Below are 27778 nucleotides of genomic sequence, written 5' to 3'. Positions count from 1 at the left end.
GAATAAATAATATTTTAGTTTAAGCACGTGTGGGAAGGTCTTGCATGTGTCTTACTCTAAGAACTCAGAGTGGAAAAGAACCCTCAGCCCTCACAGTCAAAAGTGACCAGTGAAGGATGAAATTATTCTGCTTGGGGGAAAATGTTGTTATTTAAAGGTTGCATAAAATTATAGTTACTGAGTAGCTGGCAGGTTTACAAAATGCTGAGGTGCAGGTACAGCTGGAAAATACAAGGTGTATTACAGCTCTAAAAGGGGAATTCAGTTTAAACACAGGTTCCTATATGAAAGATAACAATCTTTTGTTTGTGATTAACTTGCATCAGTCTTTGATCCAAGCCCTTGTTGAGAGGGATCAATACTGCACATACAGCACCGAGTTTATTGTCAAGTCCTTTTGGAAATAAGGCAGTGAATTAAAAATCAATTATACGTGCAGAAAAGTTTGTGTAGGGCAATCAATTCTGTCCTTTTAGTTTGCCAAAAGATTCCATTGTTTAACCAGCTGTGAAAAGGAATGAATTCTAAAGGCCTCCAGCAAATGAGGGAGTCCAAAGGGGCGGGGGGAGAGATTAAAAAAAAATTATTTCAGCATTCCATGTTCTGCAAAGGCTCTTCAGGGATAAATCTATAAATCCTGTCAGTGACCTTGGCTTCTGAGTGGGTGATTTCAGTGCTTTCCCCGATGCTGGTCTCTGCCCAGCTGCCAGAGACGTTGTTGTTTCCTTACCAATGTGATTTTGGGGTTTGCTGAGGTGTGGGTGCTCTGAGCCGCCTCTCTCTGCCCTCACGTGGAACATTTCTCTCTGTTGAGCACTTACCCTGCTGCAGATCCCCAGAAACAGCAGCTCAGCCCCTTGGCCTGGCCAGGAGCCACGGCTCAGGAGCTGTTTGTGTTTGGGATGGGAGAGAAGCCCCAGCCCCAGCTCCAGCTCCAGCCATCCCTGGGTGCCTTCAGCAGCTGCTGGTGTTTTCGGGAGCAGGCTCTGCTCTCCACACCCCTGAGCTCCCTGCAGCCAAGGGAATCTCTGTGCTGCTTGCAGGAGTCATAAACCAGCAGAGGTTGATTGTCAGAACCGCATTTTTCAGCTCCTTTTCAAGGGCATCTTGGAGATGGAGCTCAGCTGTACTTCCTGGCGCTCTCCATCATCCCTGTGCGTGCATTTCCGAGTGAGTGCTGGGGCTGAGGGCATTTGTCACCCAGCAGCAGGTGAGTTTGGTGTCCGTGGGTCTGTCCCAGCCCGGGGCAGAGCCCAGCAGAGCCCTGTGCTGGGCACACAACAGCCCCAGGTTCCAGGCTGGATCCTCTGCTGCTGTCTGCCAGGACGCAGCTCCTGCCTGCGCCAGCCTGACCTTTTCTCCAGATCCTGTCTGCTCAGGGATCCGGAATGCAGGGTAAATATAACCTCCTGCTGCATCCTGTGCTGCTCCAGAAGGAAACTGAGTCATGGCATTCCCGGGAGCAGCTGGGGGTGCAGGGATCAGCACAACCGGGATTTTCTGTGCTTGGTGCTTTTGGCATAGCAGGAGAGCCGAGGGAGGGATTGTAACTCACTCTGCTGGTTGTGGTGAAAGTGCAATTGAAGTAGAGTAATAAATAATGAAGTGCTTTGATATTTTTCTGGTTTTAGTGTGTGATAGAAATCTGCAGCTTCTTTCCAAGTGCTTTTGGCTTAGTCCAAGTTGATATAGGTAAAAGTATCTCGTTTTCAAATGCTTATGTTGGAATTACACTTTATTAAACTCACAGAGCCCAGGAATGGATTACTTGACGTGGCAAATGTCTGTTTTACTTTGGAGGAGTTGTTTGCTGTCTAAATGGCAATTTGCTGTTCCTAACAAGATTGCTTTACAAACACACAAACCCCAACCCCTAAAACAAAGCGAGTGCAGACAGATGACAGCGTTGTCTGCAGTTTGACAAGATGATATTTGATTTTTGAATTTTTTTTTCCCTGGTAGTTTGGGTCTCTGTCTGAGTCTTGACTTTGATTCTTTGTTTGAACACAGAGGCTGACAGCCCCAAACCCCCAAACTTCCTGAATGTCACTGGATTCTCTGTTCTGCCCAACAGCTTAGCTGGGAATTATTTAGTCTGGCCCAGTGGCCATTGCAGCAGCAAATGACAAAATGCTCTTCAAATGGGTGTAGTGACATAATTCCTATTGAAGAAATGTTGATTACTGTCACAATGTGGATGCTCTGTGTGCTTTAGTGCTCAGGGCTTATCTTTCTTGCACAACATAAGCAGTATGAATGCCAAAATACACCTCATTTGCAAGTGCTGTTTGCATGATAAATTTTATTTTTCTAATCTCCCCTATCAACAGAACCAATTTTTTTTTAATCTTTCCGATGACATAAAAATGCATTTTAATGAAGCAAATTATCAAGCTTTGTCTCTTCTGTGTACGAGCGGGGCGGCCACATTCAATTAGGCTGAGAAATGCTCATTTGTTCTATTACAGGCTGTAACAGAGGAGTGCAGAACACGATCCATCACCAGTTGCTCAGCTTTATGTTACTTAAATCACTTGCCATCCTGTCAGGGGCTCAGAATCCTCCACGGGAGCCATTATTTAATTTAAGTTTGTAAAGGTGTCACTTGTTTGATAATAGGCAGCTTCTGTAGTAGATGAATAGGGACTAAATATTCATCATTTTCTGCATCCATCCCAGATCCCTGATGAGTTACAAGGATAGCAGTGCCAGCAGAGCTAATGATGATGGTGCCACGAAAGGAGTTTGACAGCAATAAGGACTTGGTGCAGGGGGAGCTGCACACCTTGCAGGGGGAGCAGGCAGAGGTGGTGGGCTCTGAAAGGCTCCCCGGGGCATGGGAGCACAGGGAGGGATTGCTGGGGTGTTCTGGGCAGGGATGGGAGTTGGGTCCCTCCCAGCTCGGGGTGTTCCAGCATTCTGGGATTCTGCTGCAGCTGCAGAGGCTTCATCTGTGAGCCAGAGCCAGCGAGAGGGGTTCCGTGTGAGCTGCAAGGACACTCAGATTTGGGTGGATTCCCCCTGCAAGGAATTTGGGGTCCATCCCTGGCTGTGGAGGAGCTTCACCCTGAGCCCGTGGCTGGCCCAGCTGAGCCCAGAGCAGCTCCTGGAGTGCCCAGCTCCTCTCTGCCCTCTGCTCTCTCCATGCTCTGTGCTTCTCACGTGTGTTGATCTGTGCCCAGGAGGCTGCAGTTGAAATCTGCTGCTCCTGCCAGTGTTGTTTTTGTACTTTGTGCCTCGTGGTTGTGACTGTTTTGTGGCGAAGGCTTTGTGGTTGTGCTTCAGCTTTTACCTGCCCTGCTCCCCCCGTGCTTGTTCCACCCTGGGTTTCCCCAGCCTTTTGTTCCTCCCTGCTCCCCCAGCCTCTGCCTGCAGCCCTCAGATTTATATGGCTTTTAGGCTGCGTGGGGAGATTGATCAGCCAGGCCTTATGCATTTAGAGGAGCTGATAAATGACACGGCAGCACATTCCCCTCCGCTGCTCCGGAATAACTTCAGCGCTCAAATCAAACATCCCATTTGCCACAAATTGGGGAAGGCAAAGAGGGCACCTCTGGTTTATTAGGGTGCATATTTCATTTATCTGTTATGGGAGGTATTGTCCAGTTCTACGTGTCTGGGGAGGTAATTCCAGAGTCTCAGCACCACCTTCCCCTGCCCCCTCCACAATATCCACCTCCGAGGTTTCCTCTCCAGCCTTCACCTTTGTTACAGCTGCATTTCTGGTCCTTCATTTTCAAATCTTCAATCATTTCCTCTCTTTTTTCTCTGCTGGCTCCATTCTCCCCCTCGCTGAGGATGTGTCCCTGGGCCTGGGATTTGATTTTGTCATCAGTATTTCTTCACCCAGCTTGGCATGCTCAGGTCTCTCTTCGCTCTGCTGCAGCCAGTGGCAGACTTACTCTGAGAGGAATTTAGGGAGTTTCCAGAGGTTGCCTGGTATCATTTTGGCAAGGGTCAAAAACTGGAATTTGTATCTGGGTGCCTGAATTCCGCCCTGGGTATCACTGCAGTCACAGCCCCTCTGTTAATGATTTACCTGGGAAGGCACCCACAGAAATACCTGCCTCGAGAGAGGGATCATTTCCATTTGCTCCCATTATTCTTGGATTTGTTCATTGCTCCAAAGTCTGGGGGCTCTTGAACTGCTTTTATTTGTTTCCTTTTGCCATTTGCATAAAAATCCCTGTTTGATGGCAGAAACTGTCTCCAGAATAATTGACAATAATGGTTGAAATCCCAAGGGAACACTATTTCTGTAGGGGAGAACTTCACTGGAAATGCTGTGTTTGAGTCTTGAAGGATCACACAAGGTATTTCTGGTAGTCCTTGAAAAAGAGCAAGTCCATCTCTTCCTTTTTACTTGCTCTTTGGTTTTGAGGTACAAGAAGGCTTTTTTTATATTAGCATTTTAACAGCAGTTTAAAATAACAACCAGAAATGAATCTCGTTGTGTACAGAAAAGGCAATCTGAAGTATAATCAAAAGCTTTCTGTTGTCTCTTGTCAGCAGCACACTGTTTAGCTTTTCTGGGTCACAAATGTGCCAGACCTTTGTTCTGTTTAACTCCTAAAAGGCACCTTTAAAAAATCATTTATGTAAAAAGCACACTCAAATCATTTTGGCTTTGTTAGCAGCACTGAGAAGCTGTGGGTTGCAGGAGACAGAGGATGTTGGATAAACAGAAAGCTTTTTTGTCAGCGAGGGCAGGCCCAGGACTTGTTGCTCCCTTTGGAAGGTCCTCCTGCCCTCGCCCCTCTGTGCCTTGGTTTGGACAGGGAACGCCTCCTCTTCCCCCTCTTCTTCTAGCAGAGAAGAGGAAATTGCAAACTGAGCAGCCTTCAAGAGCAGGCTCATGTCTGCCTGCCTCTTCATCCCTGCTGAAATGTGGGGCCATTGGTGACGTTTCCAGGCCTGAGAACGCCTGCAATCATCCAGGAGCTGTTCTTCCAGAGTGGAGCCTGTTTATCCACAGCCTTCCAGAGCTGCAGGGAGGAAACTCAGGTTTCCTTTCCTCCTCCTGCTGCTCCTGCTGCTTTAATGCCCAGGGCAGGGCTTGATCCGAGCAGCAGCTGCTGCTGCTGCAGCTCTGCAGGCTGGGCTGGGCTCGGGTTTCTGATTTTATCTCGTTTAGGGGATCACATCGGGGTTTCTGATTTTATCTCATTTAGGGGATCACATTGGGGTTTCTGATTTTATCTCATTTAGGGGATCACATTGCTGCTGCCACACTCTGTGGGACCTCTGGGTGATGAGTGGGGTTGCTGTGGGATCACTGTGGCATCTGTGGGATCTCTGGGTGATCTCTGTGATCTGTCCGTGCATCCCTGCATCCATCCCTGTGTCCATCTCCACATCCATCCATCCCTGCATCCATCCCTGGGTCCATTCATTCCTGCATCCATCTGTCCCTGTATCTATCCCTGCATCCATTCCTGCATCCATCCATCCCTGGGTCCATCCATCCCTGCATCCATTCCTGCATCCATCCATCCCTGGGTCCATCCCTGCATCCCTCCTGCACAGGTTGCCTGGCAACCCGTCCCGGTGCCTCGGGTGCCTCTCCAGCAGCTCAGCTCGGGGATGATTTATCTGATTTATCCGGGCAGGGACCCGGGAGGCAGCGCCGGGGCTTTTAACGGGAAGGGCCTGGAGCTGAGGGCTTGGGAGCTGTGCAGTGAGAGCCCAGAGCTGATGATCACGGTGCAATTAGGGCAAACAGAAAGGCTTCTCGTTTAGACAGAATTGATTTTTTAAGATTTTTTTTTTTTTTTCTGTTTTGTTTTCTGTTTCCCATCGGGACTCCCCCAGACACAGGTACAGTGCAGAATGGGAATCAAAGCTTTGCCTGGTGCTTCGGGTGAACCTGTAATCTTTCTCTTTATAAAAATAGCTCTGGTAAAAATCCTGACGGGAAAATACAGCTGGGGTCAGCACAAAAGGTTAGCAACACCCTGACAGCTCCAGGCCCGGGGTGAAGGAAGAGCTGAATTCTCCTGCAGCTCTGGAAATGTCTGAGAGCTGTTGTGTCACCTTCAATATCATGTTGCCTTTCATGCAGACTCTTGCATTGATCCCTGGCATTAAACAGAGGAGGGGAAGAGGAGTTTTGTAAACTGGCATTTAGGGAGTGGTTCGTGCTGTGGTCACAAGGAGAACTCTCATCCCCTTGAAACATCACCTTGAATAAAGGAAATGGGAGGAAACTGGGGCAGCCTTTGGGTTGGGCGCCTCAGTTCAGCTCCTTCTGCTGGCTGGAGTTTCCCAGCCTGGCTGTGAGGAGGGGTGGGCAGTCTGTGCAGAGCATGTTGACAAGAGCATTTGTGTGTGTCTGAGGAGGCAAAGAGGAGAAAAGGGATGATGAATCCACTCTGACCTCCTGAATGGCAATATAAATACTTTATTGAAAATCCTAAATAAATGTGTTTGTAACCAGTAATCCTGCTCTGCATGCAATCTCATTTAGCCAACTGGGTATGCAAATGTGCTATTAATGTGTTTGCATCCAGTATAAATACACAAATCTAATCTGTTTATATGTGTCATTTACACACAGCTGTGCTCACGCTCACTTAATACCAATATTTCCAGCCAGCGAGAGGTACCATGGGAGCTCCATTGTTCCCAACAAAAGCAGCTCCATGGAAGGGGGGTCATTATCATCCAGGATCTTGTGGCATTCCCTGGAGGGGGCTGTTAATGACTCGCTCTGTGGCTGCTGTGGCTACTCAGCTCAGGCTGGGAGGTGCCTCTCCCGCAGAGCTTCGGGCTCAATCCCGCACGCTTGGGGCCAGGCTCTCTTTTTTCAGTGTAATTTCTCAGGAACACAAAGCCATGCAGTTGGGAGGGAGAGAGCAAATTGCTGGGCACCTTGAAGGCTTTCAGCTGATCTATTCCTTGTCAGTTTGTTTAGAGAGGACACTTGATCTCAGGGGCAGATGGCCTGGGGAGTGTAGGGTTAGTGTCATGTGTGGGTGACCAGGGCTGCACTCTGCACAGGGGCTTTGAATTTCCAGTGGGAGCATCCATGCCTTGTCATACAGACTGGTATCTAATGAATAACACCAAAATATTTTGGTTTTCCGTGTCTTTGTGTGAAAGTACTGGGTGAAAACATGATTTTATTTTCAAATATCTCTAAATGTGCTGCACACTGAACAAAAGTTTTGCAGCTTGTGAAGATCAAGAAGTAAAGATGCTCTCATGTATTTAGTGTTTATCTGCTGTTAATGAAAAACCCATAAATTTTCCAACCATATTTATTAAAAAACTTTAAAACGCATATTAATATGGAATGTGGTGACAACTTCCATTGGCATCTGCCTGGAAAACCTGGCCTTTCCAGACATGCACTATTGCTTTCATAATAGCAAAATCTCCCATTTTGTTTGCTTAGAATTAAGGAAAAGGTTGAGAGGAGAACTTGCTGTTCTTGGCCATAGGCTAAAGATGTGATTTGATTTTGTTTTTTATGAGAAAGACCGAGAAATAAAATCCTGATTTCCTGGATTGAGAAAGATCAGAAGAGGCCCTGTGTGTAAATGTTTTGCATTTCACAATGCTCTTCACTCATTAACCAGGTGGAAGTCATAGGGAGGGAATGAAACAGCACATGGAATTTCTTAGAGCAAATAACGAGCTCTAAACTCAATTGCAGCACCACGTCAGAGGAGAGGCCTTAGTAGCAGTGATAAATTTGCATGTTCCTCACAGTTGTGCTGCCTTTCTGAAGGTTTCAGGTGGAAATCTTCAGCTGGAAGTTGATTGAACAGGTTGGTGGTTGTTTTTGCAGTGGATATTACTGGTGCAGGCTTTCATTTGGGGTTTATTTGGGGTTTTTGAGGTAGAGAAGCACACGGGGTGCAGGGTTTGCAGCAGCCAGTTCCTCCTGCCAGGCTGTAATCTGGGGATAATGGAAACCCTGACGCACGAGCTGAGCCCTGGCACTGCCAGCCCCGTGACAAACGTGCCAGCTGAGCTCTGTCAGGCACGGCAGAATGGCTTTGTGTATCTTGTCAGGAGGTTTGTTCCTCGGGATGAAATATGGGACCTGCAAGTAACACGCAGGCAAACATTAACATGCTTGTTCCTCGTTCTCCCCGCTTATTTATAGCTGCCTGTGTGCACGCAGGATGCTGCAGCATCCCGTGCATTTCAGCAGATTACCAAAGGGCATCAGGAGGCCTCGTGCTGGGGCTGGTCCATGGCCATGGAAACCACCCCATAAAGCAGAGCCGTGGCTGTCAGCACCGGCCGCCCCACGAGCCGTGGGATTCCCTAAAGCTGCTTCACAGCCTCATTATCCACAGCACTTCTTTAATTGTGGCACAGTTTGTCTTCAGTGAGCGGCACAAACAATAATGCTGACAGAATCCTGTCATAAGCAATCTTTTAAAGTTGAACAGAAGTGGTAAAATTGAAATGTTTGTCCTAAAAATCCAAATTATGTACTTGTAAGAATGAAACCATTGTGCTCCAGAGCCACTTCCACTTGTTACCCAAACATCTCCATAGGTCTGAGCCTCGTTGCACCCCCAGCTCTGGGTTTGAGGCTATTTTTGCTTGGCAGCTGTTGCTCTCAGATGCCTCCTGTGAGCAGTGCAGCATCTCCTGCAGCACTGGTGCATGTCATTTGTGCAGGGGAGAGCAAATTCAATCAGTGTCAGGCAGTGTCTGCTTTGTGAGACACCAGGGAGCAACAGGTCACCTCTGATTTGGTGTGCAACTATTTCGTTGTGTTGTGTTTAAAGCCATTTTGAGGCCTGTGTTGGGCTTGACTTGGAGAAAAGGAGTAGCTGTTCTTGGTGCAGGGAGAATGGGCCATGATGCCTGAATTAATGGAAGTCTAGAATAGGAAGGAAGATCTGAAGATGGTTTTTGAAAAAGCATTATTAAGCTCTAGAATCTCTGAGTTTCTGAAATTATTTTTTTGTGTGCTTTGTTGTTATTTGTGTATTAAGAAGTGTCTCTCTCTTGCCTTTCCAAGAGGCAAAAAGCTCCTTTAGAGTTGGGTGTCTCTCAGTGCCTCAGTGGCCCAGGGATAATTCTGTACAACATCAATAAAGGGGACAGCAGAATTGGCCAGAAGGATTGACTTAATTCCTACTTACAATTTGGAGCAGTATTCCAAGGTCCCTCTAATTCTGTTATTCAGATGGGCTCTGTGCTGGTCTTGCATTTCCAGAAAGGACTTCTGGCATCCCATGGGGTCAAAGGAAAACAGTTTGTCATAGGTTTTATTAATAGAGCTGAATCACAACACAACCCAAATATAACATAGTTTGGTTAAAAGGAATCTTAAAAAATAAATTAAGAGTTCAAGTGCACCATAGTAAGTCTTGGGCAAAATAAGGAATAGGAATTGGGTGTTCTCCTTTCATGCCATGGACCAGACTGAGCTCTCCTGTTTCCCTGAGCTGTTCCATCATTGGCTGGAGTGTTCCAGCTCTGGATTCTCCTTATTCCATACAGCTTTTTTAGTCCCCTTTTGCTGTGTGTGCTGTGAAGTGATGCTGCAGAGGTCCCTCTGAACCCGCCCAGGATGGCAGGGCAGTTCCCTTTGAGCGCCTGCCTTTCCATGTTTGCCCATTTAGCTGGTTGAATTCCTGCAGACGGGAATTGCACCCCTCTTTGGGATGTTGGGAGTGGTGTTGGGGTGTGTTTGTCACTGCTGCTGCCGCCTTCTCTTGCCCAGAGCACCAGCCAGAGGTTTGTGATGCACCCAGCCCAGCATAATGAGAATTCCTTGGGAAAAAACGAGTGTATGAGGGACCAGCTATACTCGGTGGGCACTCGGTACCTGCTCTGCAGGTGCTTGGTGACTTCTGCCTGTGTCTGGGGGCTGGTGCCTTCTCTCAGTGAAGCCTGCCGTGTTTGGGAGCTCAGGCAGCCCTGAAACGCTTTCCTGCCGGTGCTGTGCGGGCTAGTTAGGAAGGAGCAGGTGGGTATGAGTAAATCACACACTGGAAGGGACTGTAATCTCCAAGCCTTTACAAGCGGTGGTTAATTCCCGTCTCCGTGCCCCCGGGCACGTTCTTGGCGAACTCTGCAGTCTTGCTGGTTCTGAGGGTCAGGGTTAGGTGAGGATAGATCCCTGTGGGAGCAAACCTGCAGGATCCTGAGCGGGAGGCTCCAAAGAAAGGCTCTGCCCTCCATGCAGGGCTGTGCTGGCAGCTGCTGAGAGCCCCGAATTCACCTTTTTGGGAATCCTCATGCCCTTCGCAACATGGAAGCTGTGGGCCCTGCCCACCTCCTTCCAGCTGACGTTTGCAAAAAGATGCGATCCAAAATACGTGAAAGCCAACTTGAGCCTCGTTTCTCTCTAGGGGATCTTAAAATCTCATCTCCCTCCTTTCCCTGGAATAGTAGGGCCCACACACTCAACATCCCCTATCGGTTTTGCGGGCAGAAATTTGCTATTTGCTTGTTGTTCATAGCCGTGTACTCTGCGGATAGGAAAGGAAAAAGGAAAGAAGGAAACACTTTTTATTTGGGTGTTGGTAGAGACGGAAGGGGCATGCAGAGGGAGGCACTTTGTTCAGCCCGCTGCCGTGGGGATGTGCTGGGGGCCGCGGGCAGGGCCGGAGCCCCCCGGCCGCGGCGGTGCCGAGGGGAGGACGAGCCGGAGCGGGAGGGAGCGGGGCCGGGAGCGGGGCCGGGAGCGGGGCCGGGGCCGGTGCGGGCGCTGCCGGCGCTGCCGGGGGCGGTGTCGGGGCCGGCCCGGCGGGCGGAGGCGGCGGCGGTGCCGGGCCCGCGGCTGAGGGGGGCCGGCGATCCAGGCCGCCTTTTGCGGCGCGCCCCGCGGAGCCGCCCGCCCAGCCCCGCCGCCATCACACGCTGGGCGCCGCCGCCGCCTCCGCCCGGCCCTGCGCGGCTGCTCCGGGCTCGGCTCGCTCGGCCCCGCCGCCCTGCCCGGCCCCGGCGAGGCTCGCGGGGGCTGCGAGCCCTTAACCCCTGCGGCACCTGCCCGGCCGGGAGCCGGCCCCGAGCGGCTCCGGCAGCGGCGACTTCGGCGGAGCTGCGGGCGCTGGAAGTTGGAGCGGAACCGGGGATGCGGGTGGGATTTTCGGGCGCCTTTCCCGAGCCCTTTCCCCCGTTCGCAGCCGTGTAGGTGCGTTCGCTTCCCCGGGCTGCCGGCGCCGCTCGGCTCCGCTGCCGATTCACAGCCGCCCTTCGGGGGATTTTTGTAATCTTTTTTTTCTTTTTTTTTTTTTTTTTTTTTTTCTGCTGCTGACACGCTGTTTTTGTTATCTTTTATCACAGAAACGGTTTATTAAAGGTTTGAGGCAGTACGGCAAGAACTTCTTCAGAATCCGAAAGGAGTTGCTTCCCAATAAGGAGACCGTAAGTACATTTGGACTTTATGTAATTTGCTTTTTCTCTCGCTGCTTTGCTGTTTGATCTTGCGAAACTCTTTCCTTTTTACCCCGAATTCTCCTCAGATAAACGGAAGAGAAATCCAAAGCCAGCCAAGGCAGCTGCCGATTTTTAGTGCAGTTTTTAGGTCTTGGGCCATGAAAGATGTTACATAAAATAATCGTCATGGCTGGACGGAGCCACTGAGCCTGGGTGAAGTGTATTTATGGAGAGCGAATCTAATTTTAAATTCTGACATTACGACGGGATAATACATTTTGTGTCACCCGGTGGGGCTCGAGTGGCATCGGGTAATTAAAGAAAACCTAAACCAAAGCAGCCCGAGGTCTGCCTGTGACCCCAGCCCTGCCGGGCTCTGCTTAACTCTTCCCCTCCCTGGAACTGGTGTTCGCAGATGGAGCCGACGTCTCCCAACTTCTCGGGGTTGTGTAACCCTGCCTGGCTTTGTGTCCCCCCAAAATCCCGGCCGGGCTGGGGGACACGGGCAGGGCACTGCTGCACAGGAGGCAGGATTGGGACGCCTTGGGGAGCCGCTCACTCTGCCCTAAAAGAGCCTCGGTTTCTGTCCTGCAGGTGCCCTTTAGCTTTGGGAAAGTGGTTTCGTTTTTATTCTGGGTTTAGAAGGGAGGTAGCTCCGTGAAAATGGAGTTGGACAATTTACTAGCAGTGTGTTAGCAATGTGGAAAACACTGATTTAAAGCGTCACGGAGTGCTTAGACTTTTATACTTTTATAGGTGCGCAGTCTGGATGTGCACTGGGGAAGAGCATTGCTGTAATAATATTTAAAAACCTCTCAGTTTCTGTGGGATGATTCCATTCTCCTCCCGGAGGTTCTTGTGAGACAGTGCTGTGATAGCACAAATCTTTGGGTGGTAAATAGTAACACTGTGTGAGCTAAAAAGGAAGGGGGAGGATGAGACAATTACAAGTTCACTCATTCTGCTGTGAAAGGAAACTCAAATTACTGCTCAAGTGTTGGTGGACTCAAGGATCCTGTTGGATTTTGAGGTGTGGAGGCCTGGAAAGGTGACAGCTGGGAAGGAATGCTGGAATAGCATGGATCTTATCAGCATCTGACAAACCTAGCACATAGCATACCTTTCCTCTTTCCTCCAGAATATCTCCTGGAATGGGTTTAGAGCAAATCAGTGTTTGCTTTTAGAAATGAATTCTGCTGATGATAAAGTTGCTGAGGGGCAAAAGTCCTCTTCTGAGTTTGAATTACAGCAGCTCTGAAGTATATTGTGTCTTTATAAATTGAAATGTATATTTTAAATATGAAATGTGGCGGGGTTTTTTGTGATGGAGAAAAACATTTTGCAGGGAGGAGGAAAAAGAAGCCCTGACAAATGGAGAGTTTTGGGGCAGGTGCCTGCCCCTGTTTGTGCTGCTTAACTTCTTACTTTGGAGCTTGGATATCGGCCTTGGGGTTTTTGTAAAAGTTTTGCAAGTGGTGATAAACCTCACAGAAGCTCTCATTTCTCAAGTGTTATATTTTTGTTTCATTAGGTCTAATTTTTTGCTACAGAGGAGACTAAATATTAAGTCTGAGCAATGGGAAGTATCATGTTGATGGGTTTGGGCTCAGGGTTTTTTAGCCCCTGTGGTAATTGATCCACAAATAACCTTTGACCTACAACGGGTTGGTTGTAATCTCCACTTCCTATTTTTGCCCACAGGCCTCACTTCTGCTTTCTTTAATTCCCAATCTTTTCAGCCAAAATTTACAGCCATTCTGCTGTAGGAAGACATTTCTGTAAAACGAGTCCTTTCCTAGCCCCTTCACTGGGGGAAAATTCTCCCTAATGTCAGCCTGAACCTGTGTCATGGAAACAGTGGGAGAAAAGGATTACAGCAGAAATAGGGAATTCTTGTAGAGACCAGGCCTATTTTATGTTAAATCAAGCCGAGGCTGCTGTGCAGGAAGTCAGGATCTGGAGGTGAACATGACATTGTTTTTGTCTGCTTTGGGAAGGTGTAAAGTGGTGAGAGATGAGAATCAGGCCATCCTGTCCTGAGCTTTCACAAGTGTGTTAAGGAATGTCCTATTTCAGTTGTGCCTTGGCTTTTTTTCCCCCTCCATAGTTAGTGTGCAATATCTTTTGAGAAAACCCTGTATTTATCAATGTGTGTTTTAACTAGTTTAACATAGTTTTTCAACAATTTTAAAATAATTTCTTCTAAATGAGTAATCCTCAAGAAAACAGCTTTATGAAAGAGAATGTTTATTCCATATCAAGGGTGTGTTTGTTTGGGTCTTCACTCGGCTGGTTTATTTCGCATTTCCAGTTTATTTCCATGTTTATGTCCAGGAGGGGTTCCCAGTGGATGTGGGAATAAAATGGATCAAGGAAGGTGCTGCTTTAATGTAGGATCAGTGTTAACCTGGAGGAAAAGTGCCTCCGTGCACGTGAGCCATGAGGATTTTAAATGGAACTTCTGAAACTTCCTTGGGTTGCCACTGGCCTGTCTGAAATGCGCCTCCTCCTCTATTTCCATGCACCTTTCTTCCTTTTATCTTCCCCTGGGTGGTTTCCCCTCGCTGCAGCTGATGAGCTGCTCTGCTCTCCTTTGGTTCCTGCTTAGCAGCACTTCTCATTGCTCTTCATGGGAAGAAGTAAATTTTGGAGGCTTTTCAGTGGCATGAACCATTTTCAATAATTACTTTCATTTAAATTCCCATCTTGTGAGAATGAAAGGTGCACAGCTGGCAACAGTTTTCTTAACTATCTGGTTTGGCTTTAAATGTGGTTTTACTCCCCTGCCATCCACCCATTTTGGGATAATTTGCTAAAACTTTGTGATAATACAGGATTTTCCGAGTATTTAACATTCTGCTCTGAATTCTTTAGATGGTTACACTGAGCTACTTGAAATTGAGAGTTTTAGAAGCACCAGCATTGCGATAGGCCCCAGATAAAGGTACTTAAATGCCTCCAAGGTTGGGGATTGCCTTTCTGTGTTCATGGAAACAGCTTAACTCTGTGTTGGCTTGGTGCAGGAGGTGGAGAGAAACAGGGAACGGACTCGTGCAGGGCAGTGACTCCATCAGAGCAGGAGCAGGAGGGTGCCAAGTCCTGGTGTCACCTTGCTGGCACCAGAGCTGGCTGCTGCTCCTCAGCCTGTCCTTGTGCTGCTCTCTCAGAAAGGCTCTGGCAGCCCAGGCTGCCCCTGCAGTTTGTCTGAAGTGCTCCAGGCTGTTCCCAGCAGGAACAGAGCTGTTTCCCTCTCTCCCTGGGGCTCCTGCAGCCTGCTCTGGGGCAGGGCTGTCTGAGCAGTGCCCCACAACTGGGGATGTGTGGGACTGAATTGTTTTTCTCTCTCCCTGGGGCTCCTGCAGCCTGCTCTGGGGCAGGGGCTGTCTGAGCAGTGCCCCAGAACTGGGGATGTGTGGGACTGTCCCTTCCCCAGGTTCAGGAGTGATGTCCTGCCACCCTGCCAGACTGCCACGGCCTTTGCTGCAGCTGCACTGAGATTTTGGAAGCGCTTTGGTCCCCAGCCCCTCTCCCCTCCTCAGCAGGCCTGCAGGAAGCCCAGGAGGAGGACAGAGGATCTTTGTGCAGGCACGCAGACTCTGGGCTAATTTTGGGTTGCATTTCCCTGCCGAGCACATAGGTATCTGTGGTGTGTGTGATTTTTGGTTTGGCTGCTGAGCAAGGGATGACAGAGTGCAATCGAAGGATCTTGCCTCTGGGTGGATGCTCCTTTATTTAGCTCTAAAGCACAGTGTAAACAGGAGTTATGAATATTGGCTGTTTCCTGACACTGAAATACCTGCAGTGTGCTGTATTTATGCACATAAGAGCTAAATATGCATCATTTCTTTAGGAAAAATGGTCTCTCTTCTGATAGTAAAATCTTCCACTTCAAATTAAATGCTGCTGGGACTTACCTCAGAGACTGAATAAGCTGTGCTCTGTTAATGTTAGGAGGTAAAACGAGTGCAGTGTGAGCTTTCAGCATAAACTTCTGTTTAATTTTAGATTGGGGTTTAGATAAACAATTTTATTCTTGCCTCATTAATACTTAATCTCGTGTTACATAATACCCAATACTGGCTTCCTGAGTAGCACTTAAATATAGTGCAAATTTGTGGTGGCTGAAAGGTCAGTGCAGTTACCATATGTGCGGGCTGGCAAGGTGTCTGTCCCCTCTGAGGACAGACGGGGCCCTCCCCACGTCACTCCTGATGGCAGCCAGCAGCCCCAGGAATATTTGTGCAAGGCTCTCCTGAGCATCTGAAAGGTAGAGCTTCTCCCTCGACACGATTGTTCAAATAGCAGAGTGCCTTTGATCAAAGGAGGGGGATAATTAGATGAATATCTCTTGCTCTGTTGGTATAAAGTGATTACTTAGCCCTGCATTGGCTTTTTAATATTTGCATTTAGTGGTGAGCCGTGTTTGTAGCAGGAGCTGTGTTGTGGCTGTGGCGTGGGCTTTATCCCTGCTCTGCTCTCCCCAAGGAAATCTGCTTTATTTGAGGCCATATTCCCCTAATGATGGAATATTAATACAGTGCAGTCAAGGCACATTATTTCCTGCCTTGTCTTTGCTGCGGGAGCGCTCGGAGAGGGACGAGCTGTGGAAGCCTTTTCTGTTTGAAAGCTGAACCTTTTTCTTTAATAACTTGTTCTAGGCTGGATGCAGTCAGAGCTGAAATTTTCCATTAGAGTTTGAAGCGACTGCCAACATAAACAGCCACTGCTTCTTTTCATTTCATCCTGCTCGCTGCTGCTGCTTCCAGAGCGTGGCCACTGCAGGCACAGGGCTTTGCTCTTGTTCACACGGGGCCCTGGGCTTCACCTTCCCCAGATGATTTCAAATGATGGGCTGAGACTTTGTCTGTAGTCACAGCAAATATCCTACTGGGCTTCAGTCCAGTTAGCAAGAGGGGCAGAAGCAGCAGTTGCTTTTCCTGTGTAAGTGAAACCACTGAGCCATTTGCATAACAAACTCTGCTGGAGGGAACCTGCTGCCTTTTATTTTTTTTTTTTCCTGTTTTAGTGAGCTGTCTCAGCTGAGGAGGAGGAGCACTGAATTAGTGTTTGACTCCAGGTGAGGCAGGGTGCTGAGGCAGCTCCAGCCAGGCCCTCGGTGCTGCTCACCAGGAGCAGGGTGGGGAAAGCCAGGGAATGTAATGCCACGCTGAGCTCGGATGGAGATATTCCTGAATTTGAGTGTCTCTGAGCTGAAGGCTGTTTGCAGAGGGATGTTCAGTGTGTGTGTTCGCTGTGATCTGGTTTGTTTAAAAAAGTTTAACTGTTAAACCTATTGCAAATGTCATAACTTTATTGGATAATAAACCAGGAGGTTTGGAAAGGCCCTTAAAGAGACCTAAAGGTTTAACTCACACAAACCGTGGTGTCCTTCTTCATCTCTGAAGGGATTGCAGGTGTTCAGGTGAGCACAGCTCCTGGCAGGCTTGGGCCACAGCTCCATGGCTCATACACTACACATGTTCTTTTACTCCAGTTCCCTGAGTGTGTCCTGTGAATTCCCAGCTCCTGGAGGTGCTCATACACCTGTGTTCCTTCAGTTCAGTTCCCTGGGTGCATCCTGTGAGTGTGTCCTGTGAATTCCCAGCTCCTGGAGGTGCTCATACACCTGTGTTCCTTCAGTTCAGTTCCCTGGGTGCATCCTGTGAGTGTACCTGTGAATTCCCAGCTCCTGGAGGTGCTCATACACCTTTACTCCAGTGTTCCTTCAGTTCAGTTCCCTGGGTGCATCCTGTGAGTGTGTCCTGTGAATTCCCAGCTCCTGGAGGTGCTCATACACCTGTGTTCCTTCAGTTCAGTTCCCTGGGTGCATCCTGTGAGTGTACCCTGTGAATTCCCAGCTCCTGGAGGTGCATCTTGCCTGGCTCTCAACAGCCCTTTCACCTCTGCCACGTGTGTGCTCATTGATTAATGATTGATTAATGACTGGCTCCAGCTTCCAAAGACCAAAATACCTTCTCCCAAACCTGCCTGTCTCAATTCCAGCTGAAGCACACAAAACCAAAGAAAGAAAGTACCTAAAATGTGCTTTGTTTTTATTGTTCTTGTTTTAAGTCTCTTAAGCGTTCTCTTAAGAGAATAAGAGGATTAATTTTCAATTGTATCACTTTACTTTTGTATGCCAAAGGTAATTTACAGCGTCATCAGCTCAAAAAATGAGCTGCTTATTTGACTTTCTTCCTAAGAAGCCCTCATAGATGGAGAGCATAAAAACAGAAGGTGTGTTCACTGTGCCAGCTGGACTCTGGAATTGACTTTAGCATGGGCAATAAATCAGCTCTGCACTCCAGTGGCTTTTTTTTATTATTTTACATTACAAGATTGGATCTCATTGTTTATTTTTCTCTGAAGGTTTAGAGGTAGGTAGGAGTAAAATATTGTTGCAAGTAAAAGAGGGCCATTAGGCAATTGCATTGAGTTCTGTCAGGGAGCCAGAAAGGACAATTTCTGCTTTGTAGGAAAAGTCTGTAGTCAAAGATACAAGCCAAGATTATTTGGGTAATTGATACAATATTGTCTGAGCCTTCCTCAGCAACTGAGAGAACACAATGCTGCTCCTCAGAGTTCTGTTCCACTCCTTTTTCCTTACTTTCTGTTTATAATTCACCATCCTAAGGAATTTCAGTTTGTTTATTTTCCTATTGTGAATTCTCTTTTGCATCTGTGCTGAAGGGTATGTGTAACTCTGGTTAAAATGCTTTTGTTCATCAACAGCTGTATATTTATTCTGTATTTTCTTTCCCTGTGAGGAAAACCAGCAGCTTTTCTTCTTCGCTGGCAGTTTTCAGATTGTATCAAATACTCAGACATCAACCCTGAGGTCCTGTGAGTTGCAGGTACACAAAATAGGTGTCTGGTAAAGGATTTGTGCCGTTTAGTTTCATGGTTGAGTGTCCCAGCCTGGCAGGGCTTTTCCACGGCTGCCGTGCATCAGACCCTTGGTGGTGTTTGTTCCCCATCCAGTCAGTGACTGAAGATGTGCTTTAAAGCTTGAAAACGGCTTTCAGAAAGGCAAAAATAAACCAGGCATGTGAGCAGCAGTGCTGTTTGTGGGACATCCTGTCCCAGAACAGTGCCAATGTTTTAAAATCCGGGTGACTCCTGGAAGAAGTGCATCTGTATAATCCTGCCTGGGGACTGACTTTTGAAATGCCTTAGGAGAGGAACACTCTGCAGGTAATCCTCTGTGCTGCTCCCTGTGTGTATTTACAGCGTGTGAGACAGAGATTACAGTTTCAGGAGCTACTGCAGCAGTTTGCTTTGAATTTTGGAGCTCGAGGAGTAAATAAATACCAGCAGCTTGGACGTGTTGTGAGCCGTGTTCCAGGGGAGTCAGGGCAGAGTTTGGTTCCTTAAACACAAGGAATTGTGCCTGGCTTGTGTGGGGTTCAGAGCAGCCAGCTGGGGCAAAGGATTGTGCTCTAGGGAGAAACCTCTGTTGGCAGAGAATAAAGTGTGCTCGGAGTGAGCCTGGCCACAGAGCGTGGAGTGAACTTTATTCTTCCACAGGAGATCCGTGGGTCAGGCATCACCTCCCACCCCCGATGGCCCCTCAGAACAGCACCCACTGCCTTCCCCTGGCTCCAGACCAGCCCCCAGGCACATCAGTCACTCCTGAATATCCTGTAATGTGCTGCTGGAACTGGGAGAAACGACAATAACAACTCCAGGAGACAGATGCACTCATTTTGTCAGTTTTGTTTCCAGCCAGCTGTAAAAAAGAAGCAGCGCTTGATTACCGGGTTTTTTTGCTGCTTGTTTTTTTTTCATGCCAAGGAAGACTCCCAGGAATTACAGAGATGGTGGAATAAAGTGAGAATGGGGAGCTAGAGTAGAGGCTGTGCCATAGGGGAGGTGAAGCAGTTTGTGATAGAACTGGCTCTGTAAGCAGAAGAAACAGTTAACGTCACACGTTGAAATCTGCTGCATTTGCTTCTGCTTTGTTTTTCCTTTCCATTCTGTATCTGAAGGGAGAACACTTAGGGTGTGATAGAATTCAGGTTGTCAGGACAAAAAGATGCTGGTGATTACTTCTAGGTGAGGGTGATGTCATTTTGGGTGAACGTCTCCTGTTTCCTCCCAGCACAGGGAAGGGAGGATTCCTGTTGTTCAGGGTGCCAGGAGGGCTGTAAGTGTCAGCCAGAGCCCTGCACACCTGCACCATGGTGGATTTATGGATATATGACATGTGGAGGGCTTCCTTTCCCTGCCAAAAGGTGCATTAATGTCTCCTGTATGTGGAAAAGCTGTGAAATGCTCAGGCTTTGGGTTTCCTACTCCTGCTGGGAGGAATGAGGACCTTGCAAGGCTGGGATCCCCTGTGTGGTGTTTGTGCCTTTTCCCTGGAGCCAGGGCTGCATCCTGCAGGACAGAAATCCAGCCTTCCTTCCCTTCCTGCTTCAGGCTGGGTAAGGGGGTGCGGGTGATGCCACAGCACCCCCTGAGTGATCAAAGCGGATTCCACAGAAAACCTCCTGCTTCTTGCATCGCTTTTTTTAAATCCCAGAAGTGACAGGCGTGTTTCCTTCTGATTCAGCTCTTCCAAGGTTAAGTTTGTGCATTGCCCTTTTCTTTGCAAACTTTGTGAGCTGGGGAGGTGTAAGTGAAGGAGCTCTCAGGGTAATTGCTGCATTTGAGAACTTGGAGCCTTAAGAAACGGAGTGTTACAGGAATGATGACAAAATGCCAGCTGTTGGTCCTGGTGGTTGGGAAATCTTCCCGACTCTGGTCAGCTGGGATGGGGAGCACTGGCAGGGAAGTGTTTGTTTTACACTACCAAACTCCTGTACAGCAAGGAGAGATCTGGCACGAAGAAGGTGCTGGAAGCGCTTTTGTTGCCATGCTGGGATGGTTTGTTCTTGGGTGGAACAGCTGAGCTGATCCTCCCCCTCCCCCAGACGCTTTGGGGCTCCCTTTTCCCTTGCAGTGCCCCTGACACAAGCAGAGTGATTTTGTAGGATGCCTCCAGACCCTTCAAAGAGAGGGGAGCGCATTCCAGGTTATAAACCAGCTCTGCTCCTGCAATCTGAGAAGTCCTCCCTGGTGTTTAACCCAGAGCCTGCTTTGTGCCCCTTGTGTAAAGCACCAGGACATCCCACAGGAACTCTTGATTTATTTTGCTAACTCTGCCCTTCTCTGTGGTTCACAAACCTCTAATGGGCTGTGAAGCTCCAAGATGTCTGAATTGAACAGTAGAAGTTTTAAGAACCTCCTCTACTACATTAAAGACTTAACACTTTCCACATGCTGGGTTTTTGGATCATGAAAAGCTGATATCCTACAAATAGAGTTTGTAAAGCTGAGACATCCTGGGCCAGGGCTGCTTAATGCTGTTGTGAAATTGGGGGGAAGGAAAAAACTGTAATGAAAACTCTGGGCTTTGGGCCAGCAAGGAAGATCTGATACAGTGAACGTGTTTCTGTTGCCCTTTGTTACTGTTGAGTTTGATTAGCTTTGTTTCTGGTAAGTTTAATTACAGTTCTTTTTTATTTTTATGGCTATGGAGGGGATCTTTGCCAAAGCCCAAGTCCTTCATTACCTCAGTTGCAATGAGAGGGAGCTGGAGGAATAAATCATGCCACCTCCCCAACAGACAAGCCAAAGTAAAACCAAAAGAAACCCCACTGAGCTGTAAACCCAACCCTTTTCTCCCTCCTTGCCCTGTTCCTGCAGTCTGCTACTTCCCATCTGTTATTTTTCCTTTCTGAAGTTGCTTTTAGGGCTGAGGGGGAATTTACTTTGTGCAGCAAGCTGTTGTTTTGCTGGGCAGGGCTCTTCACCTGTGGCTGTTGTGCTTCCCTGGTGCTGGTCTGGCTCCTCTGCAGTTCTCTGTCACACAGACAGCACTTCCTACATGCATTCCTTCATTGCACTGCAGGAATACAGCTGGAAATTGGCTCAGAAACTAGGAGGACAGAATGGACAGAAGCAGGAGAGGTTTGGTTTGGGCCCTGGTTTGCTCTGCAAAACGTTGCCCTTTCAGGTGTGATAAAAAATATGTGCTGTGCCATGAACCTTGCAGAGTCTGGGCTCTACAGGAGCAAATGGAAAAACTCATTTCTGCTGATCCCCACTGCTGAAGGAGCTCCAGGCTGTGGAGCAGCTCTGGGTTGTGTAACTGGACCTTCACCTTGCTGTGGAGAAGTGACAGGGACAAAGGCCTCCCTCCCTCAGTGCTGTGCTAAAGTTGTATTGATTTAACAATTCCACCTCGTGTTCTTACTCTGTGCCATTTGATGGGAGAGATTCTTTTCTTCTTGTTGCCTGGCTTTAGGAAAACATTGCTTTTAGAGCTTCTGAAAAGAACCTGTCTGCTCACTGTGGGCATAAAACTGCCCTTCCTATCTGCCACCTATTTATTCTATGTTAAGGTTCATAACAGTTTTGTTTCAGACAAATCTGTGTGTCTTAAACTTGTAGGGTTTTAAAAATTGTGCAAATGATTTTCAGCTAAAGGATGAAGAGGAGGGAAGTCCTGATGGATTTGAGTAACCAGAGAGTTGTAACCCAGCACTACCCAGGAGATATTTGGAAATGCTGCATTTGACTCTGAGAAGGTTTTATTTAATAGCAGTGTAGCTGCTGTAGAGAAACAGGGACATTGTGAGGTTTTGGTTGGGAATGACCCCACCTGCCCTTCTCTTCTGGCTGTTTTTGCACAGAGCACATTAACAGAGCTGCTGAAAGAAATCCACGGGGCTGCTCGGTGTGTCAGTGAAAATCCCCCGTGACTCCCACCTGATCCAGTCACTCCTTTATAGCCCTCCTCCCGTGTTTACAGTCCTGAGTCACAGCTCTGCCCTGCTGGCATTTACAGATTGCAACTGCACGAGTTTTCATTGCTGCAGCAATTAAGGAACACGTAACAGATGCTGTGAATCACCTCGGAATTGCTGGGGTTAGGTCTTTGTGTCTGTGCCAAGGCAGCGTTAAGATTTCACATTTCTTGGAGTTGCTGAAGTTCTGCTTTGACCTTTTCAAGGGAACTTACATAGCGGAGGTATGGGAAACGTTTAAAAGTGAGTTTGGCATTATGTTTGACTGCTTTAGTTGTCATCTCTGAGCTGAAATTGTGGATGGGATCCTGCAGGCTGAGCAGCATTTCTGGTGCACTGCTCAGTCTGGGTTTGCCATTTCATAAAGGTCACATCAAAATGAGGGGAAAACCCCAAAACAAATCAGCAACAACACAAAACCCCAACCCAGACTAGTAGGTACCTAATATTTTAGAAATTCTGATTTTTCAGGTATTTCTGCTTCAGTCTCCCTCCAGCAATGCATCCCCTCTGCTTCAGCAATGAGGGGAGCCCGTGGTGTGACTGAATTCCCAAATACTCTGCCCGGTGTCCAGCTGGAGTTGTAAAGTTGCTGTGTTGGCAGCAGGACTGCTCCTGAGGAGGGGCAGTTTCTGGAGTGGGGATAATTCTGCAGTTGGCTCTCTGCAGGTGGAGCAGGGAAGCAGCTCCTGGAAATCAGGGCATGGACACGGATGGATCTGCTTTGACTGGCCCTTAATGAGCCCTTGACAGGTAGGACAGGGCTGGGGACACCTGGGCCAGGCAGCTCGCTGAGGTCATTCCCCACCGTCCCAAGGTCACCTTGATGTGCAGGACAGAGTGGGGATTTGCACTTAGAGCAGGGTTTGGAAAGGGCAGCAGGGAGGGAGGAGTGGAGTGCTGCCATGCTCTGCTGCCTCTGTGCTGTTTGGCCCTGTCTCCATCACAATTAATGTTGACGAGCTGCTGGGCTCCTGGCAGTCCTGCTCCCCAGGATCTCCTGGCACTGGATTTCTGCCCTGGGAGACGCAGGGAAATCAGCTGCAGGTCCCTGCACCTCTGACCAGAGCCGAGGTGCAGCCAGTGCTGCATTCCTTGGGTGGGTTCAGAGCCCCTGTGCAGGGGGAGCTGAGCTCACCTGAGCCCACACCTGCTCTGGCCCAGGGGTGCAGGTTTCCCTCAGCCTGCTGAGGAAGCAAAGCACAGCAAACCTGCCAGTGAGCACAGCCAGGGCTGTGCTGCTGTTTGACAGCTGCAGTGCTCTCAATTATAGCACGTGTGTGATGGGTTAGGGAAGCAGAGGAGCACAAACCTGTCCTGCTGCTTTGGGGCTCTCCTGGGGGAAGCCTGCTGGACAGGGCTGGAGCTCAGCTAGGAGTATAAAATACACCAAAATACAGCCACTGCAAGAGTTCAGCTGTTTTAATTTGGTTATGTGTGATACTCATTTACAGACCTTTTTCCACTTCTAATGTGGTTTTGAAAACTTGCATTTTTGTGGGTGCTGTGGGAACTTCTGCCAGTTTGAGCTCTGGTTATTGGGTGTTTCCCTGCTCAAGGTGGCTGCTGTGACTGACTGTAAGGAAATAATTTGTATTAGTTGCAGGTTTGTTGGGTTTTTATTTGCAAGGGATGTTTCTTTGCGTCTGCTCCCTCATCTCCTACTCTTTTTTTGATGTTTTAGTATTTGTCTAGCTTCAAGTGTAGCTCCAACATACCCATTTCACTGGAGTGTGAGGGTTTGCAGTGCTGCCCTCCTCAGCTCCATCAGGATTTACACAAATGTCACGGGAGCTGGTCCCTGCTTTTCTCTCCAGTGTTGTACATGGATAGGTGGGAGTGAGTTGTTCTGAGTTATTCTGCTCCCCCAAGCTCCTGTTTTCTCCCTGGGGTGCTGCTCAGCTCTGCTGTCGCTGATGCTCCAGAGCTGGAGGTGCAGAATTCCTGCTCCCTGCAAAGTCCCATTCCCAGCAGGCTGGGCTGGGAAAGGCCCAGAATTCCCAGGTTCTGCGTGAGGGGATTTCACGTGCTAGAAAATCAACACTCCAAGAATCCTCACATGCCTGAGCTGCCTGTCAGGTGTTTGTGGAGCCTCTTGAGCGTGTTTGTCTGTGAAAGATCAGTGGGACATTTTAAAGAGGTGGCAGTGCTGCTGTGAGAAATAACACTGGAAAAATTCCACTCAGATTCCAGGGGTTTAGTGCATCTTTTTCAGTGTTTTCCCTTTTAGTTTTCTCATAGGTACCGTTTGCATGAAAACATGGGTCTTCATTTGCAGTTTTTGTTTCATTCCCACCCAAAGATGCCACTTTTTGTCCTGTTTGCTGGGGAGCAGTTGCTGACAGCAGTGTACAGGCCCAGGGAGTCCTGGTTATCCTCACATCCTGTGGGAACGGGCTGAATTCCAGACTGATTTCACACGTGAGGCCTGAGCAACAGAAATAATGAAGGAAATTGCCTGTTTACCTCACAAACAACACCTGCAAGGATGGACCAAAACCAGAATGTGTCTTAGCAGTGTTACTGTGATGAGTTTAATGAGGGGGAAAGCAGGAGGGTTGGAATTACTTATGGAATGATACATGAGACATTCACAACTTCCCCTGTGCTTACATGTGGGCAGATCAAGCATAGCAGAGTGGGTTTTTCTAAGGAGAAAATAGCTTTTGTGGTGTGTCTTTCACATGGCACGGGGTTTCCTTTGCCGAGCTGTGCAATGTCTCAAATCCCTGTTATTGCAGGATCTGTGCCTTGGTTGTGGCAGCTGCTTGGTGGTTGGATGTGTTTGTAATTAAACAGGAACTGGCATCTCCAGTCTGTGTTTTTTGCTAAGGCTGTGAAATTCGGGGGTTGTGGAGGGTAGAAGCAGCTGAGGAGAAGCTTTGGAAGGACCAGGATGGGTGGGGACGGGCAGGAGATGGGAGCTGGGGGTTCCCAGGAGGGTTTGGTGTCACTGAGCCCTGCTGAGGCTGTTCCTCCAGGATGGAGGCGGTGGGGCAGCACAGGCAAAGCCCTCCAGAAGGTGCAGGTGTTCCTGTCTGCAGGAAATGCTCCCTGTGCCCTGCCTGTGGCTGTGTGCTCAGCTTGGCCACGGGCCCGAGCACTGTGTCAGGCACTGCTCGTTTCACAAATGGAAATCTCAGCCAGAAGGGAAAATCAGAATGTGTCCCCCCCAAATCCACTCCTATCACTCCGGTTTCCATACATACACATGGCAGCCAAATCAGCACCCTGAACGTCCATGTCAGGCTTTTTTCCAGCACTCCCTTGTGCCTCTGGGTCTCTGCATCTTTCTATTTAGAGTGTGATATTTTGCTGTAGTCAGTGAAATCCAGAATGAAATGAAACTTTCTAATAGATGAACACTGTTGTGCTTTGTCTAGAACCACAGGATGGTTGGTTTGTTTGCAGGGGAAGTAAACCTGTTTCAGAAAAAGAAAGTTCAAAGAGGAGAATGCAGTGGGGAATTTTGGCTATCAGGGATGAAGCAGAGCAGGATGTTTCTGTGTGCAGTTTTGTTTGCAGACAGTGCACGGGTTGGAGATTAGTATTCCAACACTTAGAGAAAGTCTGTGGCTGCAGCTTATCAGTTAATAACAGTTTGTCCTTCCAAAAGCCACACAAGTGGAAACATCAGCCAGGCTCCCAGAGGAGGAGGCCAGCAGGCACTGATGGAACAGGAATTGGGTGGAAGTTCCCTGTTCTGGTTTCTGACACCTCGCTGAATCCGAGCTCTGGTTACAGTGACCCCTCCTGCCACGCTGGGCAGTGGGACAGGGCATCAGAGCTGTCCCCTCTGCCCCTGGAGCCCCCAGAGTCACTGTCCCTGTCCCCAGGGCTGCTGGCACAGCCGGGCTGGCACGGGGGGATTCCTGAATTCCCCCACGGGGCAGACCCGCAGGGTTTGTGTGAGGAAGGGGCTGGAGAGGAGGGCGAGGGCTCTGGCCTGAGCTGCAGCTCCGTTTGCAGGACCTCAGAGCCCTAAGCCATGCCCCAAATTCCTGCTGCCCTTTTCCTTTACCCCTGCTTGTGGGGATCAAATTCACCTTCTGAGGGAGCAGCTCGGATTAATGTTTGCTGGAGACACCAGGGCGGAACAGAGCTGGAAAGAATTGGTAATTTCTTTCACTTCTGAGCTCACTGTATAGGTATTATAGTGAGCTACAATGAATTGCTCTTCCTAATGCTGCTTTACAACTCTTAGCTTTGTCTTCTAGTTACATTTTGCTTGCTAAGGATTTTTCCTGACAGAAAGAATTTCAGACTGGAGGGAAGCAACAATAACTGAGGGATAAGCAGCTTACATGGCAGTTCTTTGTGGTTTGGGGGTGGGGGGTTGCTTGATGTCCTGCTTGAATATTCCTCTTTTCTTACATTGCTCTGATAAACAGGAAAACACTGAAATACCCCTCAACCTTCTACACTTAATCTAGAAAATCTACTGGTTTAGGGAGCTGTTCTTGGAGAGCAGCAAAAGCAAAACAGCTGTTCAGGGAGCAGATCTGAGAGGAGCAGAGTCTGTTTAAAATCAGGGCTTAATGACGAGGAGTGTGCTGAGAGGTTGTGTTTGCCGAGTCCATAACTCAGGGCAGGAGCCCGTCCTCCCTCGCCTCTGTGCCTGCTGAGGTTGCAGTGATAGCTGCTGGCTTGTCTGAGCTCAGTTGATACTTCCCAGGTGTAAAGTGGACGGGATTCTTCCTCCATCTGGCCCGTTCAGATGTTGGACATCCTGTGCTAGTGATTTTTATTAAGAGGTCACATTCTGTCTGTCTTCAGCACGGAATCAGAGGGGTTGATAGTTTCCATCGTGAAATAACCAGGTGTGAGGACTTGTAAAATTGTTGTTTCCAGGAGATTGCATCTTCCCATTCCTCATTAGCAGGGAGGATCATTTCACAGAGTTTGTCTCCTGTATATAATTACCAGTATTTTCTGATTGCTGCTGTATTTGTAATAAACTCTCAAACCCCAGCAGCTCCCCCACGGGTCACGAGCTCGGAAAGGAGGAAGCTGTGTCAGGGAGGGGAGTGTGCATGTTTGACAAGCCAGGCTTTGTGTGATTCAGCACAGATGTGTTTGGAAAACCTAAAACATCTGGTGCGTGCAAGTGTGGAATGCAGGGCAGTGGTCAGACACGCTGCTGCTGGCACTGTTGCACAGGACTGAGTGGATCTTCAGCTCTGATTTCTGTATTTAAATAAAAGCACTTCAGCAATGTGACATCTGAGGAACAAGTGGCTAATTCTTCCTCACCTCTCAGCTCTCCTTGCCCTGTCGAAAATGGAAAATGGGATCAAGATTTCAGAGTCTGTATATTTTGTTCGTTTGAGTGGGTTTGTTTCCTTGGTTTTGTGGCACGTTACCTTCCCAGTGTCTGGCACCTGGTAACACAAAACCTGCCAATAGAATGGATTCTAACTGAACCTGGAGGCAGCTTCCTACAGGCAGCAGACAGAAGCAGCAGTCTGATGAGCAGGCAGGCAGTCCTTGGTGACCCATAAATGCTGCAGGATGTACTGTGGCTGTTCCAGGGAGGCTGCAGCAGCCTGGGGACTGGAACACCTTCCAGCCCATCCCAGGTGATGAGAGATGCTGAGTTCAGCCTGCTCTGCCCACACTGGGACCAGTGG

The 27778-nt window shown here is 48.5% G+C and overlaps 1 protein-coding gene across 6 annotated transcripts in view; it reads left to right on the top strand.

Annotated features, from left to right (window-relative positions):
* The window catches only part of RERE (arginine-glutamic acid dipeptide repeats), a 163421-nt gene that overhangs the window by 112793 nt on the left and 22850 nt on the right, over positions 1–27778 (top strand). For all 6 annotated transcript variants that reach the window (XM_072917437.1, XM_030289536.4, XM_072917435.1 and 3 more), the window contains one exon: positions 11263–11343. In XM_072917437.1, the coding sequence (XP_072773538.1) occupies positions 11263–11343 (81 nt within the window). The remainder of the gene's footprint in view (positions 1–11262; positions 11344–27778) is intronic.

This window comes from Taeniopygia guttata, chromosome 21 (genome assembly GCF_048771995.1).
Source record: "Taeniopygia guttata chromosome 21, bTaeGut7.mat, whole genome shotgun sequence".
In the NCBI taxonomy this organism is placed as follows: Eukaryota; Metazoa; Chordata; class Aves; order Passeriformes; family Estrildidae; genus Taeniopygia; species Taeniopygia guttata.
Note: the sequence above shows the minus strand (reverse complement) of the source record. Positions and strands in the feature narration are given on the sequence as shown.